Raw genomic sequence first — 24,763 nt, forward strand, 5'->3', positions numbered from 1 at the left:
ATCTTCCGCTTACCTCTCGGATGCTGGCGTCGCAAACCCGGATGACGTTGAGGAACGTGGGCATGACCTGTGGCAGGAACTGGACGCACTTGAGGCCCAGCGACTTGAAGATGAAGGTGACGGCCTGAACGACCATGGTGTGGTGGTTGGACAGCGAGGGGTCTCTGAGGATCCGCATCAAAGTGACGATGGCCACCGCAGGGTAGAACTCGTCCAGAGGCAGGTTGCCCATGTTCACCAGCATTTCACTGGTGCTGTAGTCCGCTGGAGGTACAGAGCAATCAAGAGACTCAGACTCTGGCAACTAATAAAGAGCTTAGATTTATGGCCCGAGCCTCAGGCAAATAATTCTGGCCAGAATTTAGGGTCAGGTTGGATCTCATGCTTCTGTGGAGCAGAAGCATGGATGGGTTTATCTGTGCAACCCATCCAGCACAGATAAAACCAAACAGAAGTTAAGCTACTTATTATAGTCTAAAAAGAGGGCTAGATAGTTCAACCTGTTCAGGAGACAAAGTAAGTAAGCAGGGTGGAGAAGTGCATCAGCCCTGACCTGCTGCACCTGCAGCAGAGATCAGATCCCACTAATCACACATCCCAGATGATTTGACCTTTTCTCATCCTGCGGTTACAACAAGCTTCTAACGTCTTCTAAGCTAGAAGACATTAGAAGCTTAAAACGGGACAAAAGCGATAAATTCTTAATTGAAATAGTATGTTGGATTTACTTTGGGCTCATGGCTCTAATTAAAGTTAATTAATCAGGTCGGATCGGGTTAAGACACAATGCCTATGGGCTCAGGTCAGGATGTGTTTTTTACGTCCGATTTAAACTCTACAATTAATAGACATATCCCAAAATATTAGAATATTACCAAATGATAAATTCCACCAATGATCTCTTTGGGCTTCCATCTTCAGTGATGTCATATTTCTTGCAATAACTGAATGTATCTACTTTTTTGTCTCATAAGAAACAGATCAACATTGTTATTGAGAAATATCTTCAGACCATCAGAGTTTTACAAGGCTTCTTAGAGTTATATTCTACAGTACATCTCTGACTCTGGACACTTTCAGTCAAAATAAAGTAGCTTTTCTATTCACCATTTTGTTATTCCAAACTTAAACCCATAAAAACAAACAGATGTGTAAAGATGCTTAAATATATCAGCTCACTAAGAAGACCAAGACCAGCCCAGAAAGGGAACAGTGCTGTAATAATTTAGCCTTCAGCTAGATAGAAAAAATGAATTGTTCCAGTGCCATAATAACGCACATAAAACAGCCCTGTGATCCAGCAAGAAGGCAGCATTTCATCGTTTTTATGACTCTTGGGTACTGTTTTGATGTGAAAACTGTAATTTGAAGTCAGGTGAGGCAACGAATATATCCAGGCTCTTCTCACATACAGAAGTGGGCTGTCGTGCCCCAGACGGTGACCCTGACAAGCCCGCCAACAGATATACAACCTCCAGTTCTGATCTCAGTCCATTCAGTTCAAAAACAAACTGGGAAAACCATTACTGTACAGTCCAAGGTCATACTTGGAGTGGATGAGAGAAGAGGCGGTCCGGTCCGGTTTCGAATGACAAAAAGACAGGGGGTGTGGTGTGGTGGCGCAGGGATTAAGCACAACCCACATATAGAGGCCTTAGTCCTTGATGTGGCTGTCACAGGTTCGATTCCCGGCCTGGCGACCTTTGCCGCATGTCTTCCCCCTTCTCTCATTACCCTCTTTCCTGTCAATTCACTGTCAAATAAAGGTCACTAGAGCCAATAAAATCTTTAAAAAAAAAAAAAAGACAGATGGGACATTTTTACCGTTGTTACCGTGAATTTTCAAGATATTGTACATGATTGCCTGTTCGTGAAAGCAGAAAATTTCCAGTCAAATTCTCCAGAAGAACCATGAGACGTTTGGCTGTTATTTACAAGCTAAACTGGTCTAACCAGTGTCTGCAGTTAGATATTTATTCCACACAGATTGAAGTAAAGAGTAGTAAAGCCTGTTGGAGGCCATGCTTGCTTAGTTACACCATCAATCAACAATAACAGCACATTACCCTGCAAAACTATTTATACTCCATTCATTTTTCACACTTTGTTTTATCACAACCACAAACTTCAATGGATTTTATTTAAATTTTTCATGACCTGATGATGGATGACTCAAAATCCATTGTGTACCATATGTAGATTTTTTGACTTTTTAAAAAAAAATAAGATAGGTTGTTGAATGTCATAATGTGGGAATGTTTAAGACAGAGGTGTCCAAAGTGTGGCCTGGGGGCCATTTGTGGCCCTTGAAATGATTTTATTGGGCCCCTGATCCGTAAGGCAAGAGGGGTAAAAATTTGACCAACAGTACAGAAAACAATTTATGACACAAAAAATGTCTGTCTGTTTTCGTTTAATAAGGCAACAGTCCAAAGTCATTTTTATGTTTTGGATCATTAATTATATACAGATTTTATAGAAATGTTTATATTGAGTAGGTAAAACTGAGGGAGGAAAAAAATCACAATGGACATATTTTTCCTCATTTTAATTAATTGAATTCTGTGGCGAAAAAGTTTCCACACCTCTGGTTTAAGAGGTGTGGAAACTTCTGCAAAGCATGTTAAGAGCAAATCCTCCGGTACCAATCAGCATGTTGGATCACCAGTAGAAACTGTTAATGACCTGCTGGTGTTCAGGCTGAGCCATTTTTGTCTGCAAGGACAGTGAAAGATAGAAGTTATTGTCATTGACTTATAAAAAGAATAACTCTTTTCTAACTTGTTCACTCAGGAGTCTTTCACTGTTAAACTGGGGGAGATAAAGTAGGACTGGGATTCAATTTAAATCAATAAAGATTTAAACAAATTACAAATCTGTTAGCCTTTCAGAGCCAGGATTATGACTGTCCAATAACTGTATTCCTGTCATGACTGCGAAGGTAAACATCCCCTCAGTGTTATTTCTAATGACGTGCAGATTTATACAATGAGCTATGGGATATCTTCAAGCAAGTGGGTTTGGACAGACAAGATTCTAATGGTTTATATAAGACACATTAAGCAATTCACATGACTAAAACCACAAGCAGTCCCCTCCAGATTTAACATTGGACTGCAGTAGGTTTGCCCTGACTAATAAATAATTGCCTTATTGCAAACATATGTCATCATCGTAGGGCATAATCAATCATCTCTGCGGTTCAGTCCTACAGCAATCGTTTTGTCTTTGAAAGACCAGCTGGTTTTTTTTAGTTTTTTTTTAGTCCTGCTCTGATCTGCGATATTTTCCACAAGTCAAAACTGACTAATTATTTTTCTTCTTTTCTTCTGGAGTGATTTTCTAGCACGGATCATAAACAAGCAGAAATGTCTTGAAAATCCTTGAATTAAATGGCTGGGTTTAAATTCTCCTCCTCATCGGAGCTCTGGGTGAGATCCTGATCCCCACTCAGGAGATCACCCCTGAGTGGGGGTTAATCACGTTTTAAATTAAGCACTGTTGAAGATAATGGGTTGTGATTCCTATCTGTACATTTTTTTACTTGTCCATAAAACATTTTACTGACTGTGCGTGATATGTTGACACAAAAACATCTACAAGGAGTGAAGCGGTCCACCCCCACTATTTACATGAGTTGGTTGTTCCAAACACACAGCGACTTCGCTGATGGTTTGTTTGCAAAATATGTTAATTCAATGTTGAATTATGATCACAAAGGTTGAATTATGATCACAAAGGTTGAATTTATGGTTAATTTTGACGACTGATGGTGGATAAATCATCAAACAATCATCCAATTCTAGCCAATTAACTAATGTTGAAAAGATGTCATTGAATCAATGTTATTTTGTGGTCAAATTCTAATGATTGAAATGCCAATGTATAATCTAGTGTTTTTCAACACTGGTCCTCCAGGCACACTGCCCTGCAAGTTTAAGGCACTTCCCTTATTCACCACACATGATTTAAATTGATGGCTGATTAACAGGGATTTGCTGAATTGAAAACATGCAGGTCAGTTTGACTTAAGGACCAGGGTTGGGAAAATTTGAATCAAAGTATGTCGTTTGTCACACCCTTACCCCACTCCTTCCCAACTTCCCCTTCTCCTGACCCCACCCACACACACCTAACCTTTCCCCCTTTACTCCCCCTCCCCCCAACTTTGTAATTCAAAAATGTTTATCATCTTCTAACCGGTACTTTCCTCACTCTTATTTTTATGTTTTTCAGCTCCTGCTCAGCAGTTTGACCCAAAGCTGACTGTCAAGGACTGCAGGGAAACTGTCAAGAAGAGGCTTCACTAGGCGCCAGAATGGGAGGAAGGCATCGCAAGGAACCAAAGCGATGCCAACCAGAGTCAAACTTGGGTTACCCCAGTGTTTCTCAATTCCAGTCCTCACGCCCCCCCTGCCCTGCATGTTTTAGGAGGTTCCCTTCTGCCTTACACCTGGGTTGAATATGTGGGTGATTAACAGGCTTCTGCAGCACTTGATAGTAGCACTTGATAGTCATGCAGTCATTTGAATCAGCTGCTCTGGAATAGAGGCACATCTAAAACATGCAGAGCAGGGGGGCCTGAGGACTGGAATTGAGAAGCGCTGGGTTACCCTAACTTGTACTGTTTCCCTGGTTCATACAGTACAAAGCTTAACCTCATGAATGCTGTTCTTCATGGACAATAGACTGTTGTTCTAACAGTCAAAAAGGAGTCAAATATGTTTAAAGATCTATCCCTGTTTTCTTAAATAAAATGTTATATTAATGCCATGTTGTCATTTTTAAGCTTGTGTACAGACATTTTTGGAAATATGTTAATGTCAGATAATTTTGAATGACATAATACTAATAATGTGCCAATAAAACTGTGTATAACACCAGTGAACTTTTAATGGCATACCATGTAGACATATCAGACCAAAAAATGTACATAAATCAACATTGATTCCTTTGCCTTCATTCAATATAAAATCAACCCAAATGTGCATGCAGATGTGCATGTGCATTGTGCATGCACTTTCAGATGATGGTTGAATCAACATTGATATAGTGTCACCTATGTTTGAAACCTTAACGTTAATTCAACATGTAAGTCACAAACCTCTTTCAATTTTGTTTCAATGTCAGGCTTCAGCATAGATTCAATGTTTCTGCCTGACATTGAATCAATGTCGTTTCATTCATATTGTGCTGTCTAGGTGGTTTTCAGCCTCATCAAAAGCTTTTAAAGCTTGCATGGCCTGTTAAAGCTCATACCACATCACCACAGTCACATTTAAATGCACACTTCATTTGATCTTTAGAGAAGTTACTCATCAATACTTTGGATCATTCTTTATGAACTAATTGTGTTTGAATTTCACGTTTCCAAGCTCTTGCTTCATTAAATACAGAAAGATGTCCAGGTCCTAAAGAAGCAAAGCAACGCTACTAGGAATGTAAACCATTAATTGTCGATTAATAGTTTATCAGAGTAAAATTAGCTCCAACCGATTAATAAAATCTGCTTAGACCTTTTTTTGATGTGGTAGTTTGGCCGCCATCCAGCAGAGGGCACCACTGGTCATCTTTAAGCAGGACTACGTTGATACAGGAACAAAGATGGCGGAGATATACCTCCCTGAACTGAAAAGAAAAACGGTCCAAACAGAGTCCGTTGTGGGATTAACATTATGTGGTTCTGTTCTGAAAAATAAAGCCTCAACAGAATCCTTCAGTTATCACTCCCCCTCACTCTCTCTCAAACGCCAGATCCCTTGCAAACAAGATGGATGAACTGAGACTACAGGCTGCATCTCACAGCGCAGTGAAGGACAGCTGTATTCTTCTGATCACGGAGACCTGGCTGCATCCAGACGTAGCGGACTCTGCCATCGAGCTAGCAGGCTACACAGTACAGCGCCACGACAGAACGAAAGATTCCGGTAAGAGCAGAGGAGGAGGGCTCTGTGTGTACGTGAACAACACCTGGTGTACTAACACAGCGACTGTCATCAGCCATTGCTCCCCAGACCTGGAGTATGTGACTGTTAGATGTAGACCAATATACCTCCCCAGAGAGTTCACCGAAGTCATGGTAACCGCTGTTTACATACCACCGGATGCTAATGCTAAAACAGCTATTGGACTTTTGCATGGCAACATTAGCCATCTGCAGAGCATCTATCCAGATGCTGTGCACATCATAGCGGGGGACTTCAGCCATGCAGACAGCGGTCCCCAAATTCCACCAGCATGTAAAGTGTGCTACAAGAGAGGCTAACACTCTGGACAAAGTCTACTCCAACATCAAGCTAGGCTACAGGGCTAGACCATTTCCTCACCTGGGTCAGTCGGATCACCTGTCCCTGCATTTAATTCCTGCTTATGCCCCCCTCAGGAAAATTGCTCCAACCATCACCAAAACCATCAAATCCTGGCCCCAGGATGCGACACAGCAGCTGCAGGACTGTTTCAACAGGACAAACTGGGATGTTTTTGAACATCAGGACCTGGAGGTTTTTACAGACAGTGTACTGTGCTACATCAATGACTGTATTGACACTGTAGCTGTGGATAAACGCATCCGGGTCTTCCCAAACCAGAAGCCCTGGATGACTCAGGAAGTCCAGCGACTGCTAAAGACCAGGAATACCGCCTTCAGGTCTGGGGACAGGACCGTCTACAGTACAGCCCGAGCTAACTTGAAGAGCGGCATCAGAATGGCTAAGTCTGACTACAGGAGGAGGATAGAGGGCTACCTTGACAGCAACAACAGCAGGCAGGTGTGGCAGGGAATCCAGCATCTCACCAACTACAGGACCAACCTCGCAGCTGCGGAAGGCGACGCCACGCTGGCAGAGGAGCTGAACCTCTTCTTTGCCCGCTTTGAGGTGAAGCCAACAGAGGCAACCACACTACACCAAGCAACCCACAACACCACACTCCTCGTTGTAGAGGAGCACGAGGTGAGGCGCACACTGCGGGCTGTCAACCCAAGGAAGGCTGCTGGACCTGATGGCGTCCCTGGACGTGTCCTGAAAGACTGCGCCGATCAGCTGTCTTCACCAGGATCTTCAACCAGTCCCTAGCCCTGTCTACAGTCCCATCCTGCCTGAAATCTTCCACCATAGTCCCCATACCCAAGAAACCTCACATCTCTTGCCTCAACGACTACCGGCCAGTGGCACTAACCCCTGTGGTGACGAAGTGTTTTGAAAAACTGGTCCGGGGTCACATCACACCACTTCTCCCTCCTGGCTTTGACCACCACCAGTTCGCCTACAGAGCCAACAGATCCACAGAGGACGCTGTGATCACGGCCCTCCATGCTGCTCTGTCACATCTGGAGCAGCAGGGGAGCTATGTGCGGATGCTCTTTGTAGACTACAGCTCTGCTTCCTAACCCTAACCCTCACAGACTGGTGGACAAATTGGGGGACCTGGGCCTCCCTCACTCCACCTGCATGTGGATTCTGAGCTTATTGACCAACTGACAGCAGAGAGTTAGGGTGGGAAAATATACATCCATTGCCCTCAGCCTTAGTACTGGCTCTCCACAGGGCTGTGTGCTGAGCCCCCTGCTCTATTGTCTGTACACATATGACTGCACCTCTGCCCACCACAGCAACACCATCATCAAGTTTGCTGATGACACCACAGTGGTGGGGCTCATCTCAGGAGGCGACGAGTCCACCTACAGGGGTGAGGTGGAGCGGCTGGTGGTGTGGTGCAGGGAGAACAATCTGCTCCTCAACAACTCAAAGACAAAAGAACTCATAATATATTACAGGAGGAATAAAACGGACATTACACCACTAACCATTAGGGGAAAATGTGTGGAGAGGGTAGCTGATTTCCGTTTCCTGGGGGTCCACATTGAACAGGGCCTCACATGGAACATGAACACCTTCGAGCTGATAAAAAAGGCCCAGCAAAGACTGTACTTCCTGAGGGTTCTCAGGAGGAACAACATCAAGGAGAAGTTGCTGGTGTCCTTCTACAAGTGCTCCATAGAGAGCATACTGACCTACTGTATCTGCGTATGGTATAACAGCAGCACTACGGCTCAAAGGAAAGCTCTCCAAAGGGTTGTGAATACAGACTAAAAAATCATTGGCTGCCCTCTCCCCTCACTGGAGGACCTGCACAGCGACCGCTGTCTAAGAAAAGCACAGCATATCACAAAGGACACTTCTCACCCTGGACATTCTCTGTTCACACTGCTGCCTTCAGGCAGAAGATACAGAGCAACCAGAACAAGAACCAACCGTCTCAGAGACAGTTTCTACCTGACAGCAATAACAAAACTAAATGCAATCAAAAACATCCATTAATCATCATGAATGATGTATGTGAGAATGTGGCTGTTCTTATTTATTAGTTTTTTGGGGGGGGGGGGTTTACCAGTTATTTGTTAATTCTTACATTGTGTGTGAATTGTGAGACAGTTATTTTTTGTTTTTAAGCATATGCACTGACTGATGGCACCTTTTAAATTTCGTTGTCCTGGTGACAATGACAATAAAGATTTATCTTATCTTATCTTATTAGTAGCACTGATTCAGCTGAGTTGCATGATGGAGCAGCATCAGCTTCTCATTTAAATTACTGATGTGCAAAAAGAAATCAGATTCTCAAAATATATCATTCATTAATGACAGGAATGGCAAACAGCTCTTTGACTCAAATGGTATTAATAATACCTTCAAAAATTTTTACGAGAATCTCTACAAATCCCAGGTCTCTATTGACACTACAGAGCTAATGAACACCTTTTTTTCCAACTTTAACCTTCCTTGTCTGACAGAAATCCAAAAGTCGACACTAGACAGTCCTATAACTATTAAGGAAGTTACGGAGGCCATTAAAGGTCTTCAGCCTGGAAAAACAGCAGGGCCTGACTTTCTTATTGTAGAATTTTACAAAGAGTTCGTCACTCTACTAGCCGAACCACTGTTGCACATGTTTAACGACTCTTTTCGGAAGGGTCATTTGCCCATGTCATTGAGGGAAGCCAATATATCTCTAATACTTAAAAAAAACAAACCACCGGAAGATTGTGCCTCATACAGGCCAATTTCCTTATTAAATGTAGACTTAAAGATCCTTTCAAAAATATTAGCAAAACGTTTGGAGATCCTACTCCCAACACTTATCAATGAAGATCAAACTGGCTTTATTAAGGGACGTAGCTCCTTCAATAACATGCGTAGGTTGCTCAACGTGATCCAATTCTTCAATCAAAGTGCAATGCCTGGTCTAGTTGTCTCCCTAGATGCTGAAAAGGCATTTGATCGCGTTGAGTGGTCATATCTCTTCTACACTCTGAGAAAGTTCGGTTTGGGGGAAAATTTTGTCAATTGGATCAGAATACTTTACAGCGAGCCCTGTTCAGCTGTTATTACTAACGGTTTACGATCGGCAAATTTTCAGGTGCGGAGGGGAACGCGCCAAGGCTGCCCCCTCTCGCCCCTGCTTTTTGCTCTAGTTATAGAGCCTCTGGCGGAGGCGGTGCGGACCCATGGGGAGATAGGCGGTCTGACCATTGGAGAGAGACAACACAAGATTACTTTATATGCCGACGATGTGCTCATATTTCTATCTCAGCCTGAGGACTCTATTCCACATCTCATTGAGACCATTAACAGGTTTGGGGATTTTTCGGGTTATAAAATCAATTACAACAAATCAGAGGTTATGCCACTAGGCACATTAAAACACCAACCATCTATACCTGCTCCTTTTCCTTTTCCTTTCACTTGGTCCCCAGAAGGATTTTCATACCTGGGAATAAAAATTACCCCCTCATTCGACAAAATGTATAGGGCCAATTTCACTCCCTTATTTGAACGGATCCGGCTGGACCTCGAAAGATGGAGGACACTGCCTCTCTCTTGGTTGGGCCGCGTGTCTCTCCTAAAAATGAATGTCCTGCCCAGACTTTTATATCCCATACAAATGATTCCAGTTCTTTTTCTCCGTAAAACAATTAAGGTTCTAAATGGGTGGCTAAGTTCTTTTATATGGGCAGGAAGGAAACCACGCTTAAAAATTTCTACACTGTGCCTCCCGGCCACAGGTGGAGGCCTTGCTCTCCCAGACATACGAAAGTATCAGATCAGTGCCCATATGCGTGCTGCTGCTGATTGGACAGGGGGTCCTGCCTCTCTGTGGCTCGATATAGAAAGCTCTATGTCCAGGTTCCCTTTAAAAAATTTACTTTTTTTGAAAAAAAATAATATTATAAAAATGTACTGCAGTAACCCCATTACTATTAACACTGTGAGGGCATGGCAAATGGTTCAAAAACTTGAGGACAGGTCCCAAATTATATCACCTCTTACACCTATCTGTGATAATCCCATGTTCCTACCAGGCGCTATGGAGTCTGGCTTTAAAATATGGTCAATAAAGGGAATTCGTACACTTTCCGACTTGATGGAAGGTGCTACGTTATTATCATTCTCGCAACTAATGGATAAATATGACATTGGGAGACAGGATTTCTTTCGCTATTTACAAATTAGAGATTTTATACAGAAAAAAACCACACTCGATGTAGACCAAACAATTTCGGTGTGTGAAAAACAGCTATTTTTCCCCTAGGGTAAGAACTTCAATTAAAATCTTTTACAATTTACTGAAAGAGCACCCCTTATCAAATACACTAGAATGGCTTGAGTTAGGCCATTTTGACATATACCTATTTCGGCTTAGATAGTCCAACTGGCCTGAAGGATTTTATCTAGCAGGTGCTTTTGTTCAGTAAATAGGGCCATTACCTTATCAGTACCTGTTAGTGGCCTCAACGCATCTCACAGTTGCACAATTGTTCCTTAGACTTCGACTTCGACTGACTTTGTTGTCATTTTCAATGCACAGGGTGTATACAGAACGAAATTTCGTTGCATACGGCTCAGGATAATGTTTGAGGTTCCAATGTTGTGAGTAAAATAAAATACAGTATAAAATATGAATATAAATCTAAATATAAAATATAAAGTGCAGGACTGACAGTAAAATAGAAGTTATTTAGCTCTGTACATGTGCAAGGTATAAAGTGGAGACCAGTTTTTGAGTGCAGTCCAGTTAAGAGTTCAGCAGTCTGATGGCAAGTAGGAAAAAGCTGTTTCGGAACCAGGTGGGCCTGCACCGGATGCTGCAGAACCTCTTTCCAGAGGGCAGCAGGGAGAACAGTCCATGGTGGGGGTGTGAGGGGTCACTGATGATGTTTCGGCCTCAGGACACGCATCCTGCATCGATGGTTGACCTGACACTTCGCCCTTTTGCCTGAGCTGGGTGTGGAAGGTTGTTGCCGAAGCAGTTTCTCCTTGTGTGCCTTCTTCTCACTCACATGAGAGTTACCGAACTCTTTTGCAAGCTCAACCAGGAAGTCCACCCGTCTCTCCTGCACCCCAATGCATGCCTGATAAAGCACATGTGCATTCAGTGCTGCCATGTCAATCATGTTTGCCAGGTTTGCTGACCAGCTGTCACATAGTGATGGAACCTTGGTCACCCCCCGCAAGATTATGACTGAAATAAATGCCATTAGTTCTTGTGAACTAAATAGGTGAAGCAGTCACCTATTTATCCTCCACAGCACAAAAGGCTGCATGCAAATTTGCATGTGCAAAGTCTCCCAGATCTCTTTTGCTTACACTTTTTGCATGATTTTTTTGAGGTGGATCAACACAATTAATTTGGTTAGTTTATTTCTAAACTGTCATGTTATACCCTCTTAGCTTTATTTCAAAGAGAAACATTACTCATTTCTTTTAGAAAAACCTTTGCATATTTTTTGAAATAGATTGTATGTTTTGCAAACTCTATGTACATTTGGCAAAATGACCTGGATAATGCAGCACAACATCATGGATCAGCTGCAAAAGGTCACATCTCTCCAAAAACACTTCATGTATGCTTCAAAACTAAACTGAAGAGCACTACCTACAGGAGATCTGATCTCCTGCAGGTATCATAGATACCCACCCCCAACATGGACAATTCACACTCCTACCTTCTGGCCTGACGGTCAACGGCCACATTTACAATTGAAGAAGGGATGCTAATTTGAGCTATCAGAGTCGTCAGGGTGGACTCCGGCCTTTTGGCCCTGTTGAGCCGATATGGGAAGGACTCGAAAACCGTATCATCCTAGTGTTAAAAGAAGTCTGGGAAAGGGAATTGCAGTGGGCAATAGATCAGGAGGGGTGGGACGAGGCTTGGAGGAATGCAAAGTCTTTAAGTATTTGCAATCGGGTTAAGGCCATGCAATTGAAAATCTTACACCGTGCGCACATTTCTCCTTCTCAGCGAAGTAAGTTCAATACAAGCTTCTCGCCATTATGTCTAAAATGTAGAACAGATATTGGTGGTCTTACACATTGTTACTGGTCCTGCAGGGAAATTCAACATTTTTGGTATACAATAAAATGTGAATTAGATAAGATTTTCTCTGTTTGCACACAATTCAATCCATTGTATTTACTACTTGGTTTAACTGACGCCAGCATTACTGGTAAATGTCAGCGTCAACTCTACAGAATGCTTACTTTTTGTGCAAGAAAATATGTGGTACTGAATTGGATTTCTGACAAAGCTCCAAGTAAATCACAATGGCTAAATATAGTACTGGACTATATATCTCTGGACTATTTAACGAGCAAACTGCACGATAAAGAAGATAACTTTCATAAAGTTTGGGAGCCTTTTATTTCTTATGTAGGATTTGAAACTTCTGTGCTTCTCTGGAGAGGATTTGTAATTTGAGGAGGACCGAATTGTAAAGACCTGAAATGTTCTGGTGCAGACCATTTGTCTTTCATTGTTTTTTTTGTTGTTGTTTTTTTTTTTTTCAATTTTCTTTTTTCCCTTCCTTCTTTTCTTTTCTCTTTGGTGTGTATGTGCATGCATATGTATATACACAGGTATGTAACTATAAGAGCTGGACTGTTCTCTTGTTCTTGTATTGTATTTGTTTATTTGTCAAAACATTGAAAACCAATAAATATAATTATTAAAATAAAAAAAATAAAAAAATTACTGATGTGCTAGAAGCCAACGCAGAAAACCTCTAACATGGAAACAGAACATAACGCCATTGGTGATATCAGTGATATTTGTGAGTTAATGGAGAAATTTTAACGTTCCTTCAAGAGCAACCAAAGATGGTTCTTCTATATGAACATCTGTTTATGGGACTCAAATGTTTTATATATTTTGTTCTTTTTATCTTTTTTTTAAATTCAACAACCTTATTAGAATCCTGTTTTGTTATGTTTTATACATTTGTCTAAGTTTAATAGTAATGTGAGAAAACCACAATTATTTGTTTATTTTGCCAATAACAAAATAATGTTAAAATGTAATGACTTTTTAAATTCGGCATGTGATGAAAGATTTTGCCCTTTATGTTTCGAAGATGGTCAGCCCTCTTAAAGCAACAGAAAACTACTCCTTACAACTACTTAATAATTAATCATTAGTCAATTGATGAAATGAATGAACTTTATATTAACTGATTAATCGATAACTTGCATCCCTGAACGCTACTCAGTTACATCACTCCCAGTGTCTGACTGAATGTTTTTCTTGTCCCAGACGTCATGGGACGCACACCGTCCAGGTACCTTTCACTTTTTCACCTCTTCCATCCATTGACCACTTTCCAAAACTATGTTGATGGCCTCAAAAGAATACAAATGCGGCCTTCTATTCTTTTCAGTCAACAGTGACGTTAGCCTTGTAAAAATCACATAGGTGCCGTTTTTGTCCAGTTTTTCCATCTCATTGCTCAACAATGAACACTGACCTCAACTGAGGCAAGTGAGGCTTGCAATGATGAAGATGTTTTGTGACTTGCTGGATGAGTCGTTGCTGTGAAATTTGGACACGCCTACTACTCCCAGGAGGTTTCACCACTGCTGCATGTCTTCTGCCTTTGTGGACAACGTTGGTTCTCTGGAGTGAAAAGCTTTAAAAATGGCTTTTTACCCTTTCCACGATGTTAGATGAAACTGACTGTCTTTCAGCCTACTTCATGTTGTCAGAAGAGTTTTATTCAACTGATTCTACAAGCCTGGAAGTAATCAGGTTTAGATGTGGATTTAATCCACCTTTTAAACAAATGTGTTTGATCCCATATACGTAATTTACCAAAGTAGAAACTGCTTCTTCACACAAGTTGGGCAGGATGGTTTCTTTCCCCTTAATAAATGAAACTATAAGAGATCCACCACGATATGTATAAAATTCACTACCATTTTGACACCTTGGAAAAAAAAATGACCATCCCCACTGACTTCACCAGTGCTTCAGTTAAACTTGCCACTATGCAGCGCTATAATATGGCCAAACAAATAGCAAATGACTAGCCTCCTTCATACCTCTCCTGAAACACCAACATGAAATAATTACCAGTTGTTAAAATTGTCCCAGTTTTATTTATCAGACCGATACCAATATCTTAAAACATGATTAATATCGGCCGATACCGATCTTAGTGCCGATAAATTATGCATGCCTAGAAACTGTAACTTAAAAACTGACTGTCCGGTATTTAAATTAGTTTTACAATCTGAAACTTTTAACAAATATGTAAAAAAAGAAAAAAGAACTGAAGAAATGTGTAAGGGGGCAAATACTTTTTCAGAGCATTGTAACATAACCACCTTGATTTAATTTACAAAGTTTGAAAGAAGGACATTTTATTTTGCTTAAAATGTTATTACTATTTAATTAGAAACTCATAATTGTGGCAGCATTAAGTCAGTGCTGTTACTACATAAATCCCATTTTCAGTAATTGAACTGGTTTTATCCAAACAATATTTTCAAGTGTAACAAAAACCTATTTAAATCATAAGTCACTTTTCTTGTTCTTTTTCTGTCAACCACTCGCTGTGACACAACAAATAGAAGCAGTCCAAGAAGTACAAAGTCTTCTCAGGTGGTTAAAAATATTTACCAGACTGGACATAGTAAAACATACTGTATATTCATGTGGCTGTGGCTTGATTTGAGGGGGTTTTTTTACAAAAAAAAAAATAGAACTGTTTCCAGCTTTGAAATAAAAATCTCATAACTGCTGCAAATTTCAAGGAAGGCTAATGAAAAGATAATATCACCCACAATGTGGCTCTTTGTGAGAAAAACACGTGTGGGTAACATGGATGGGACCTACCCGAGTCCTGGTTGGACTTGGATTCGGAGAGGCTGACAGCAGAGGCATCCCGTGACTGATCGATCATGCCGATGTTCACCTTGTGCTTGTAGGGATCCAGAGCGCCGAGCAGACCCAGGACTCGGATGGCCTGTTGGGACGCACATCAACCTTCTGATGAATCATGCTGGCCACTTCTGTGACAGAATGCTAGAACAGCAGGTTTGTGAACCTTGCACTTAAGGTAAAAAAACTTTGTAAATATATTCTACACAAAATATATCAAGTGTCACAGTTGTAGCTTCACGCAGTTTAAATTCAGTTAAAAAATCTGCTACTAAGAAACTTCTGTTACCAATTCTTAACTGGTTAGTCCAAAAAAATAAACACATCAGCTCTAAACTGTATTAATAAGTCAAGCAGAAAGGGCTGAGCTTTAGGTTTTAGCTACTCAACCTGTCACAACTAGCTAAGTTGATAGAAAAAACTCACTCGGTCTCTGGTTGCCTAGTAACAACCTGCTGAGTAACTTGCACAAAAGCAGTTTCATGTTTACATTAATAACTGCTGAGAAATAAACAGCATGGAGTGAAAAATGTGGATAAAACAGGAAAGCCCATCAGTTTGGTAGAATATTAGATAATTAAGGAAAAAAATCAATAATTCTGGATATAGACAATTATCAATAGTAACTCATCTGAAATGCTTATACCCACGGGTGAACTTCTTGACGGCATATACACACACACCCATGTACATTTATGGGTGTATATACATTATATACACTGCTCAAAAAAATAAAGGGAACACTCAAATAACACATCCTAGATCTGAATGAAAGAAATATTCTCATTGAATACTTTGTTCTGTACAAAGTTGAATGTGCTGACAACAAAATCACACAAAAATCATCAATAGAAATCAAATTTATTAACCAATGGAGGCCTGGATTTGGAGCCACACACAAAATTAAAGTGAAATAACACTACACGCTGATCCAACTTTAATGTAATGTCCTTAAAACAAGTCAAAATGAGGCTCAGTATTGTGTGTGGCCTCCACGTGCCTGTATGACCTCCCTACAACGCCTGGGCATGCTCCTGATGAGGTGGCAGATGGTCTCCTGAGGGATCTCCTCCCAGACCTGGACATCCGCCAACTTCTGGACAGTCTGTGGTGCAACGTGACGTTGGTGGATGGAGCGAGACATGATGTCCCAGATGTGCTCAATCGGATTCAGGTCTGGGGAACGGGCTGGCCAGTCCATAGCTTCAATGCCTTCATCTTGCTGACACACTCCAGCCACATGAGGTCTAGCATTGTCCTGCATTAGGAGGAACCCAGGGCCAACCGCACCAGCATATGGTCTCACAAGGGGTCTGAGGATCTCATCTCGGTACCTAATGGCAGTCAGGCTACCTCTGGTGAGCACATGGAGGGCTGTGCGGCCCTCCAAAGAAATGCCACCCCACACCATTGCTGACCCACTGCCAAACCGGTCATGCTGAAGGATGTTGCAGACAGCAGACCGCTCTCCACGGCATCTCCAGACTCTGTCACGTCTGTCACATGTGCTCAGTGTGAACCTGCTTTCATCTGTGAAGAGCACAAGGCGCCAGTGGCGAATTTGCCAATCCTGGTGTTCTCTGGCAAATGCCAAGCGTCCTGCACGGTGTTGGGCTGTGAGCACAACCCCCATCTGTGGACGTCGGGCCCTCATACCATCCTCACGGAGTCGGTTTCTAACCGTTTGTGCAGACACATGCACATTTGTAGCCTGCTGGAGGTCATTTTGCAGGGCTCTGGCAGTGCTCCTCCTGTTCCTTCTTGCACAAAGGCGGAGGTAGCGGTCCTGCTGCTGGGTTGTTGCCCTCCTACGGCCTCCTCCACGTCTCCTGGTGTACTGGCCTGTCTCCTGGTAGCGCCTCCAGCCTCTGGACACTACGCTGACAGACACAGCAAACCTTCTTACCACAGCTCGCATTGATGTGCCATCCTGGATGAGCTGCACGACCTGAGCCACTTGTGTGGGTTGTGGAGTCCGTCTCATGCTACCACGAGTGTGAAAGCACCACCAACATTCAAAACTGACCAAAACATCAGCCAGACAGCATAGGTACTGAGAAGTGGTCTGTGGTCCCAACTGCAGAACCACTCCTTTATTGAGTGTGTCTTGCTAATTGCCAATAATTTCCACCTGTTGTCTATTCCATTTGCACAACAGCAGGTGAAATTGATTGTGAATCAGTGTTGCTTCCTAAGTGGACAGTTTGATTTCACAGAAGTTTGATTTACTTGGAGTTATATTGTGTTGTTTAAGTGTTCCCTTTATTTTTTTTGAGCAGTGTATATATATATATATATACCGTATATATATACCCACACACAGTGTTCCAAATTATTATGCAAGTGATATTTTCTCAGATTTTCTTAAATGGTCAATGCAAATGATGGTCAGTATAATTTTCAAGTCATGAACTATTACAGTATAAATTAATTTTACTGAACAAAGATCCCCATGAGAACAGTATTTTTTTTCAAAAATAAAAAAACTCAAAATGCACTGTTCCAAATTATTATGCACAGCAGGTTTTCTAAACATTTTATGGATTATAAAAAACTGCAAATGATCATTCTTTGAATGTGCAGCATTAAGTGGTACTAAAATCAAAAGCTACTTCAATCAAAAACATCTTACAGACCGAGTTCCATGTTAACATAGGACCCCTTCTTTGATCACAGCACAATTCTTGATCCATTGAACTTGTGAGTTTGTGGAGTTTCTGCTTGAATTTCTTTGCAGGATGTCACAAAACCTTCTCAGAGCTGCTGGTTTGATATGAACTGCATTCCACCCTCAGATCTTCTGCTTGAGGAAACTCCAAAGGTTCTCAATAGGGTTGAGGTCAGAGGAGGATGGTGACCACACCATGAGTTTCTCCCCTTTTATGCCCATAGCAGCCAATGACACAGTGGTATTCCTTGCAGCATGAGATGGTGCAATGTCATGCATGAAGATGATTTTGCTACAGAAGGTACGGCTCTTCTTTCTAAACCATGAAAGAAAGTGATCAGTCAGAAAGTCCATATACTTTCGGGAACTCTGAAAGGGCCAACCAGCTCTCTTTCTCTCCCTATGATTTCGGCCCAAAAAATGACTCCACCACCTCCTTGCTGACATCACAGCCGTGTTGGGAGGTGATGGCCATCCACCACCAATCCACTACTGCAGGAGTGGGCAATCATGGTCCTCGAGAGCCGGTGTCCTCTTAGATGTCTCCCTGGTCCAACACACTTGAACCCAACAGCTGAATCACCTCCTAAGTGCAGTCAAGGTCTCCAGAGTCCTGCTAATGACCTCATTATTTGACTCGGGTGTGTTGAAGTCGAGAAACATCTAAAAGTTGCAAAAGACCGGCCCTCAAGGCCTGGAGTTGCCCACCCCTGCACTACCGCGTCCATCTGGACCATCCAGGGTTGCAGACCAGTCATCAGTGAACAAGTCTGTTTGAAAATGAATCTTCATGTACGGCTGGGTCCACTGCAACCGGTTCTGCTTGTGAGCTCTGGTTAGGGGCCGAATAGTAGGTTCATGCACCGCAAGCCTCTGGAGGATCCTCCACCTTGAAGTTCTGGAGGCACCAGCAGCTTCAAATAACTGTTTGCTGCTTTGTAAGGGCATTTAAACAGCTGCTCTCTTATTCTGATCAATTTAATCAATTTAATCCGATCAAACTAATGTTTTCATACCTATCAATCAATCAATCAATGAAATTTTATTTGTATAGCACATTTCAGCAGCAAGGCATTTCAAAGTGCTTTACATCATATCAAACACAGAAACACAATGCAACATAGAATCTTTTTGACCTAGTCATACGGCACTACACTATCTGATGATTTTCGTCAGCAGAGAGATCCTTTCTCTTTCCCATATTGCTTGAAACCTGTGGCCTGCTTAATAGTGTGGAACATTGTTCATAAGTAGATTTCCTTTAACTGAGCTCAAAAAACAAATTAATCAACCCAGCTCTCTGAAATTAATTATAGTGATTCAAAGAGCCCTGACACACAATACCACCAATAAATTTAATAGCCCAACAAAAAATGTTATCTTTATGACACTTAAATCCAATTTGCATAATAATTTGGAACACGGTGTAATGCCGAAGCACGTGCCGGCCGCCTTGGCAATTCCTTGGCGCACCTCATGGTTGCCCTTTCTGTATCCCTTCAGGATACCAGTGGGGCAGATGCAGCTATTGGCTTTAGCAATGCAGCGCTTGAGGCCTTTGCATTGATGACTCGATCAGTATTTAAAAGTACTGCCATTTCACATGCTCGTGATGGCAGAGATTCTTTGGGCTGTGACAAAGGGAGAATGGTTTACATCAATTGACCTCACAGATGTGTACTTTCGTGTGCCTATTGCAGCGGAACATCACCGCTTTCTCAGGTTTGCCTATTGGGGTCACCACTGGCAGTGCTGTGTGCTCCTGTTCGGCCTCTCCCTTTCCCCAAGGGTGTTCACTTGGTGCGTGAAGGCAGCCCTCTCTCCTCTGCAGGCCTGTGGCATGAAGGTTCTGCCATACCTCGACGATTGGCTTCTCTGTGCCCCGTCTCGAGAGCATGCATCTTGCTATACGAGTCGCCTACTTGCTCATGTGTCTCGGTTGGGCCTCAAGGTGAACTTGGAGAAAAGCTGTCTGTTTCCATCGCAGACAACCACTTTTCTTGGGGTGCTTTTGGATTCTCCTTCCATGACAGCCTACCATCTGTCCGGAGGGTGGACAACATTCTCCAGCTGGTGAGTCAATTCAGGCTGGGCAGGCAGCTTCCTTACATCACCTTCCTGCAGCTGCTGGGCAAACTAACATCGGTTACTCGGGCCATCCTTGGCCCAGGGTCCTCCTACATGCCTTTCCGCCCCTTTCCCTGATTTGGCCGACTCTTCAGAGTGTTCTTGAGGAGGGCCACAGGATGTTGCTGGTAGCTCCGTATTGGCCAGCACGGCCATGGTTCCCACTTCTATGGAATCTGTGTCACGGGGTCTCTCATGGTGTCTTCTGGCCAGGAGGGATTTCCTGTCTCAGTTGGGGGAGTCAGATAGGGCGTCCCGATCCCCAACGCCTCCGGCTGTGAATGTGGCCACTGGGAGGCTTGACCAGCAACTGACTGGATGTTCAGGTCCCGTCATGCACACTATTTTGAGTGCCAGGACATTCTCCACTCGTCAGCAATATGAAAACAGATGGCATCTGTTTTCCCGGTGGTCTGCCCGTAATGATGATTCGGTCACCTATGTGGCATCCACTATTTTGGAGTTTCTTCAGTCTCTTCTTGATAAGGGCCGCTCTCCTTCGACGCTTAAGGTATATGTAGCGGGTATATCATCTAGTCATGCTGACACTAATTGCTGTACAGTGGGGAGCCATAATCTGGTTTCTCTTTTTTTGCGTGGTGCTCGTAGATTGCACCTGCCAACGGTTCCGCAAGCACCAGTTTGGGACCTGTCCTTGGTCCTCAGTGCTCTGTGCCACCCTCCATTTGAGCTTTTGGTTCAGGTGGACCTCAAATGGTTGTCATGTAAGACTCCTTTGATGTCGGCTATTGTCTCAGCTAAGAAGGTCAGTGAGCTACATGCTCTTTCTGTCAGCCCATCATGTCTCAGATGGCGTTCAGATGGCTCTGGCGTTACCTTGTGGCCAAACCCGCCGTTTGTCCCTAATGTGATTTCTCATTCTCATTGTAACCAACCATTGAGATTGGCGCATTTTCAGCCTGTCAGGGGAAGCTGGTGATAGGTCTGAGTTACTGTGCCCAGTGAGGGCAGTGGAGGCATATATTGCAGCCACTGCTGCTATAAGATGCTCAGACCAGCTCTTGTGTTATGGGGGCCCTAGATTAGGCTGTCCTCTGTTTGGACAGAGGATTGGATTGTGGATGTCATCTGCCAATCCTATGCTGCAGGGCGCCGCATCTTCACATCCCAGACAAACCTCTTCTCTTTCCAGGGGATGAAGACACAGACCTGCAGGAGGGTTTTGGACTCCCCATAAGTGAAAGGTCTGACCTCCAGGAGGGGGTGTCAAGAAAACCCGAGATCATCCCACTTCCCCATGCTGGAGATTTTAGTTTAACAGTAACAATAAATGAAGTTACCTATAAAATTAATCACACAAGTGACATCTAGACCCAACAGTAGACTCAAACCTGAATTAAATCAATCTGGTTGTGTGTGTTGTTTTTGTCTCCTGCTAACTTTGCTTTAATTCTATTTCTTTTTTCTATCTAATCATAAGAAATCATAGTCAGACAGAGAGAATGTCATGGAACAGGAAGAGCAGGTTTCCTGGAATAGAGAGGAAGTAAGTTTTCAGCCTGCAGATTTATAAAAATAGTTGAGACTATTCCTTTTTTCAAAGCATGAAAGTTTTAAAGAATGAAATCTAAACATTTTGAGTAACTGGATAATATTCAAAGTAAAATACCTATATTAGTATTGGTTTACTTGCAAGAATACTTGGACTTATACTTACACTTGTGGGAACACTTACAAGAAAAACAAGTAACTGTAACTTTGGTATCAAATAATTAGTATCATGGATTATTCTTGGTTTCTTTTCAGAAAATGTCAGTAATAACTCAGATTATGATTATAATAAGAGTAACTAATAAGTTCTGGTTATAATATTATAGATGCATGAATCAAATAAACTAAAAGGGTTATGAATGTGATTTTGACATTGAATTTGAGATGGTGTAAAATGTGTAACTGTAATTAAAGATTACTGATGTTGTGTTGGAGGTAGATGGTAGGTGAAAGGTTAGGGGGAAAAGAGAAACTAACAGGAGGGCAGAGATGATCAACGCCTTATTTGGAAACAGATTGTTGTGCAACTTAAACTGTTAGAGGAAAGACTGTGCAGGCAATGCATGTAGGGTGAACGTTGAGCAACCCTGAGACATTAGCACAGACATAAGGTCTGTAAGACAAAGATGGATATGAGATCATCTATCCAAGCAGACAGCCAATGAAACAAGCACAGCAACAGTGCTAGCCAATGCAAATGTGCCTGTAGGGTGGATAAACCCTATAAAAGGTGGGTGCAAAAGAGGAACCTTTGGTTGGATCCTCCAGGCAGCTTCGAGCCAAGATTGAGATGGACAAATAACTCTACAGCTGAAGAAGAGCCGGGGCCACAGAGCCGAAGACCGTCCTGCGCATGGAGACCAACCTGTCAGCCCCGCAACATGTGGCTTCAAATCGCACTTCTCTCATCAGTTGGGTTCTGACCCCAAAGACAAAGACCAAGGCAAAGATGAAGACCAAGAACAAAGGCAAAGAAGAACAACTGTGGCCTTCCTTCCATGAGGTCAACTCGTCTACATCTCAACAGACCAGAAAGATCGTGAGACAAGAGACAAGAAGCTGAGGAACGCTACGCACATGAGGAAGTCACCCTAAGACCAGAGACCTGCCGCTTTAAGGGTCTATGGTGAAGTGGATGGTGAAGTCACTCAGTCCTGTGTGACTTCACCATCCACGCAGAGACAAGAGCTCATCAGACCTACAGAGATCCCTGCCTTCGTCGATCAACCTCTTCCTGCTGCTGCAACACCTTCTTCATCATCTCTCTCAAAGGTTCCCTTTTTAGTTCTCAGTTTCAGCATTAGGGAAAGATAGACTAGATGATTGATGTTACTTCTTTGATTATTTCTGCTACTGAATTAAGCTGTACTGACCCTTGCAAAAATGCCTTACTAATAAAATATTTAGCAAAAAGAAAATCTAAAAGATGTTGTGGACATTCAGTTAATGAGTCACTTCAAAGTTCTTTTATGGTTGCTCTGATGTTTGATTCTGGAGAGGAAAAGGCAGAAAATATTTTATAGGTTGCTGGTAGCCCATATGTAAAATAACATCCTTGGGACTCGCTGAGTCACTAAAACCTACCTGGTTCAGTAACAAGTGCAAGTTGTAATATAGAGAAGGAGCGACCGTTAACAGGTGAGCTCTGTGAAACTAGTTGGCTGCAGTTTGCTCAGTCTGGCTAATTCACAGGGGGAAGAAGGGTGGGACACTTGGATGGAGGCTGTCAGGAACCAGGCGAATCTTTCTCGTGACCAGCTTTAAACAGAGTTTACTTCAGTTTTGGACAGAGTAAATCCCAGAAGATTTAGGAAACTCGTTTCACCTGTTAGACGGAGAGCTGGTAGCACATCACCCCTCTCAGAAGGGGAAGTAGAGAGTGAGAAGTAGTGGGGGGGGGGGGGGGTGCAACGACAACCATCAACTTTAAACATTTTTTAACTCAAAAACACGACGGGTCGCTAGATGAATGACTGCCCTAGAGCCCATCCACTGGGCATAACAAGTTTTCTGGCGGAAAACTTGCATCTACTCATTACACATTGACAGAGAATACTCCTGAATCTACTCACATCATGCTGACCCTGTAAGACTCCCCAGGAAAGGCAAACAGAGCAAACGTCCCCCTGCAGGCGACTGTGCATACCTCTCTCCTGATCCCCTGGTTTTGCTCCGTTTTTAGGAAGTTGAGCAGCACTTCTAGAAGGGAAGGGTATTTGCGGTACGGCTCCACCACGTAGCCTGTACTCGCTACCTGCTGGCCCAGAGTCCACAGTGCCACCTGAAGAAAAGCCAGAAACAGACAGCTGATGCTGCTGAACACAGCCAATACAGGAAAATAATACAGGTGAAACATTGCCGGTCTAATTTGATTTGGAGCAGAGGAACATCATGTAAAAGCAATTTTAGTTCATTATTAAAATGCAACAAAAGTTTTGTGCATTAGCTGGTTCTCCATACTTGGCGCTTAGCCAATGAGGACGAGTCCTGCAGCATATCCATGATGATTGGGAACAGCTCATCCATCCACTTCCTCATCTCCAGTCCGCTCACCTACACAATCACAAGAACATCACACCACAGATATCTTAGATATATCCCTGTTTTCTCAGCAGAATCCTACAAAACATTAAACAAACTTATGACTTTCTAGCAATCTAACTGCATGAAACAACTAAAACAGGTGGGAAAAGTTCCAGTTTCCTTATTTAGAGCCAGAAATTATTTTAAACCAGTCATCCAAGCCTTTGTTGATTTGTATTTTCCCTGCTTTCTGTCTGGTGTTTCTGGTTTGTTGATTCGTCAACAGGACAGCCAGTTGTGAACACTTGGTGTACCTGAACGTCTCCTGCACTCTGTCTGCACTGCAAAACAAGTTGGCCTCTAACGGTTCTATCCTGACCCTTTTAAACACCTAGACAGAAGGGCGTAAGAAGGACACTACTTATTATTTTTTTACCTTATCCATCTCCATACAGGCAGATTCTATGCAGACTTATTCATCGTTTACGATTGTGTGTGTGTGTGTTTAATCCTCCTCCTAAAAGCATTTTAGCATGAAACTGAACCGGTACCGTCACCTGGGCCAACTCGCCGATTGTAGCAAGGACACTGATCACCACTCCAGGGTTGGGATCTGGATCTTTAAGCTTCAGAATTAGAGCCTGCAAACAAAAAATTTAAGCAAGTTCAAAACCAGAAAGATTTATTACAAACATTTAAAACTACATGTTTAGAGGAAGT

At 42.6% G+C, this 24,763-nt stretch overlaps 1 protein-coding gene across 2 annotated transcripts in view; it reads right to left on the reverse strand.

Annotated features, from left to right (window-relative positions):
• The window catches only part of mtor (mechanistic target of rapamycin kinase), a 147,903-nt gene that overhangs the window by 103,687 nt on the left and 19,453 nt on the right, over nt 1-24,763 (reverse strand). For both annotated transcript variants that reach the window (XM_028021230.1, XM_028021223.1), the window contains exons 15-19: nt 24,601-24,684; nt 23,981-24,073; nt 23,667-23,801; nt 15,169-15,298; nt 14-264 (exon numbers count right to left, since the gene is read on the reverse strand). In XM_028021230.1, the coding sequence (XP_027877031.1) occupies nt 14-264; nt 15,169-15,298; nt 23,667-23,801; nt 23,981-24,073; nt 24,601-24,684 (693 nt within the window). The remainder of the gene's footprint in view (nt 1-13; nt 265-15,168; nt 15,299-23,666; nt 23,802-23,980; nt 24,074-24,600; nt 24,685-24,763) is intronic.

Source organism: Xiphophorus couchianus, chromosome 1 (genome assembly GCF_001444195.1).
Source record: "Xiphophorus couchianus chromosome 1, X_couchianus-1.0, whole genome shotgun sequence".
Taxonomy (NCBI): Eukaryota; Metazoa; Chordata; class Actinopteri; order Cyprinodontiformes; family Poeciliidae; genus Xiphophorus; species Xiphophorus couchianus.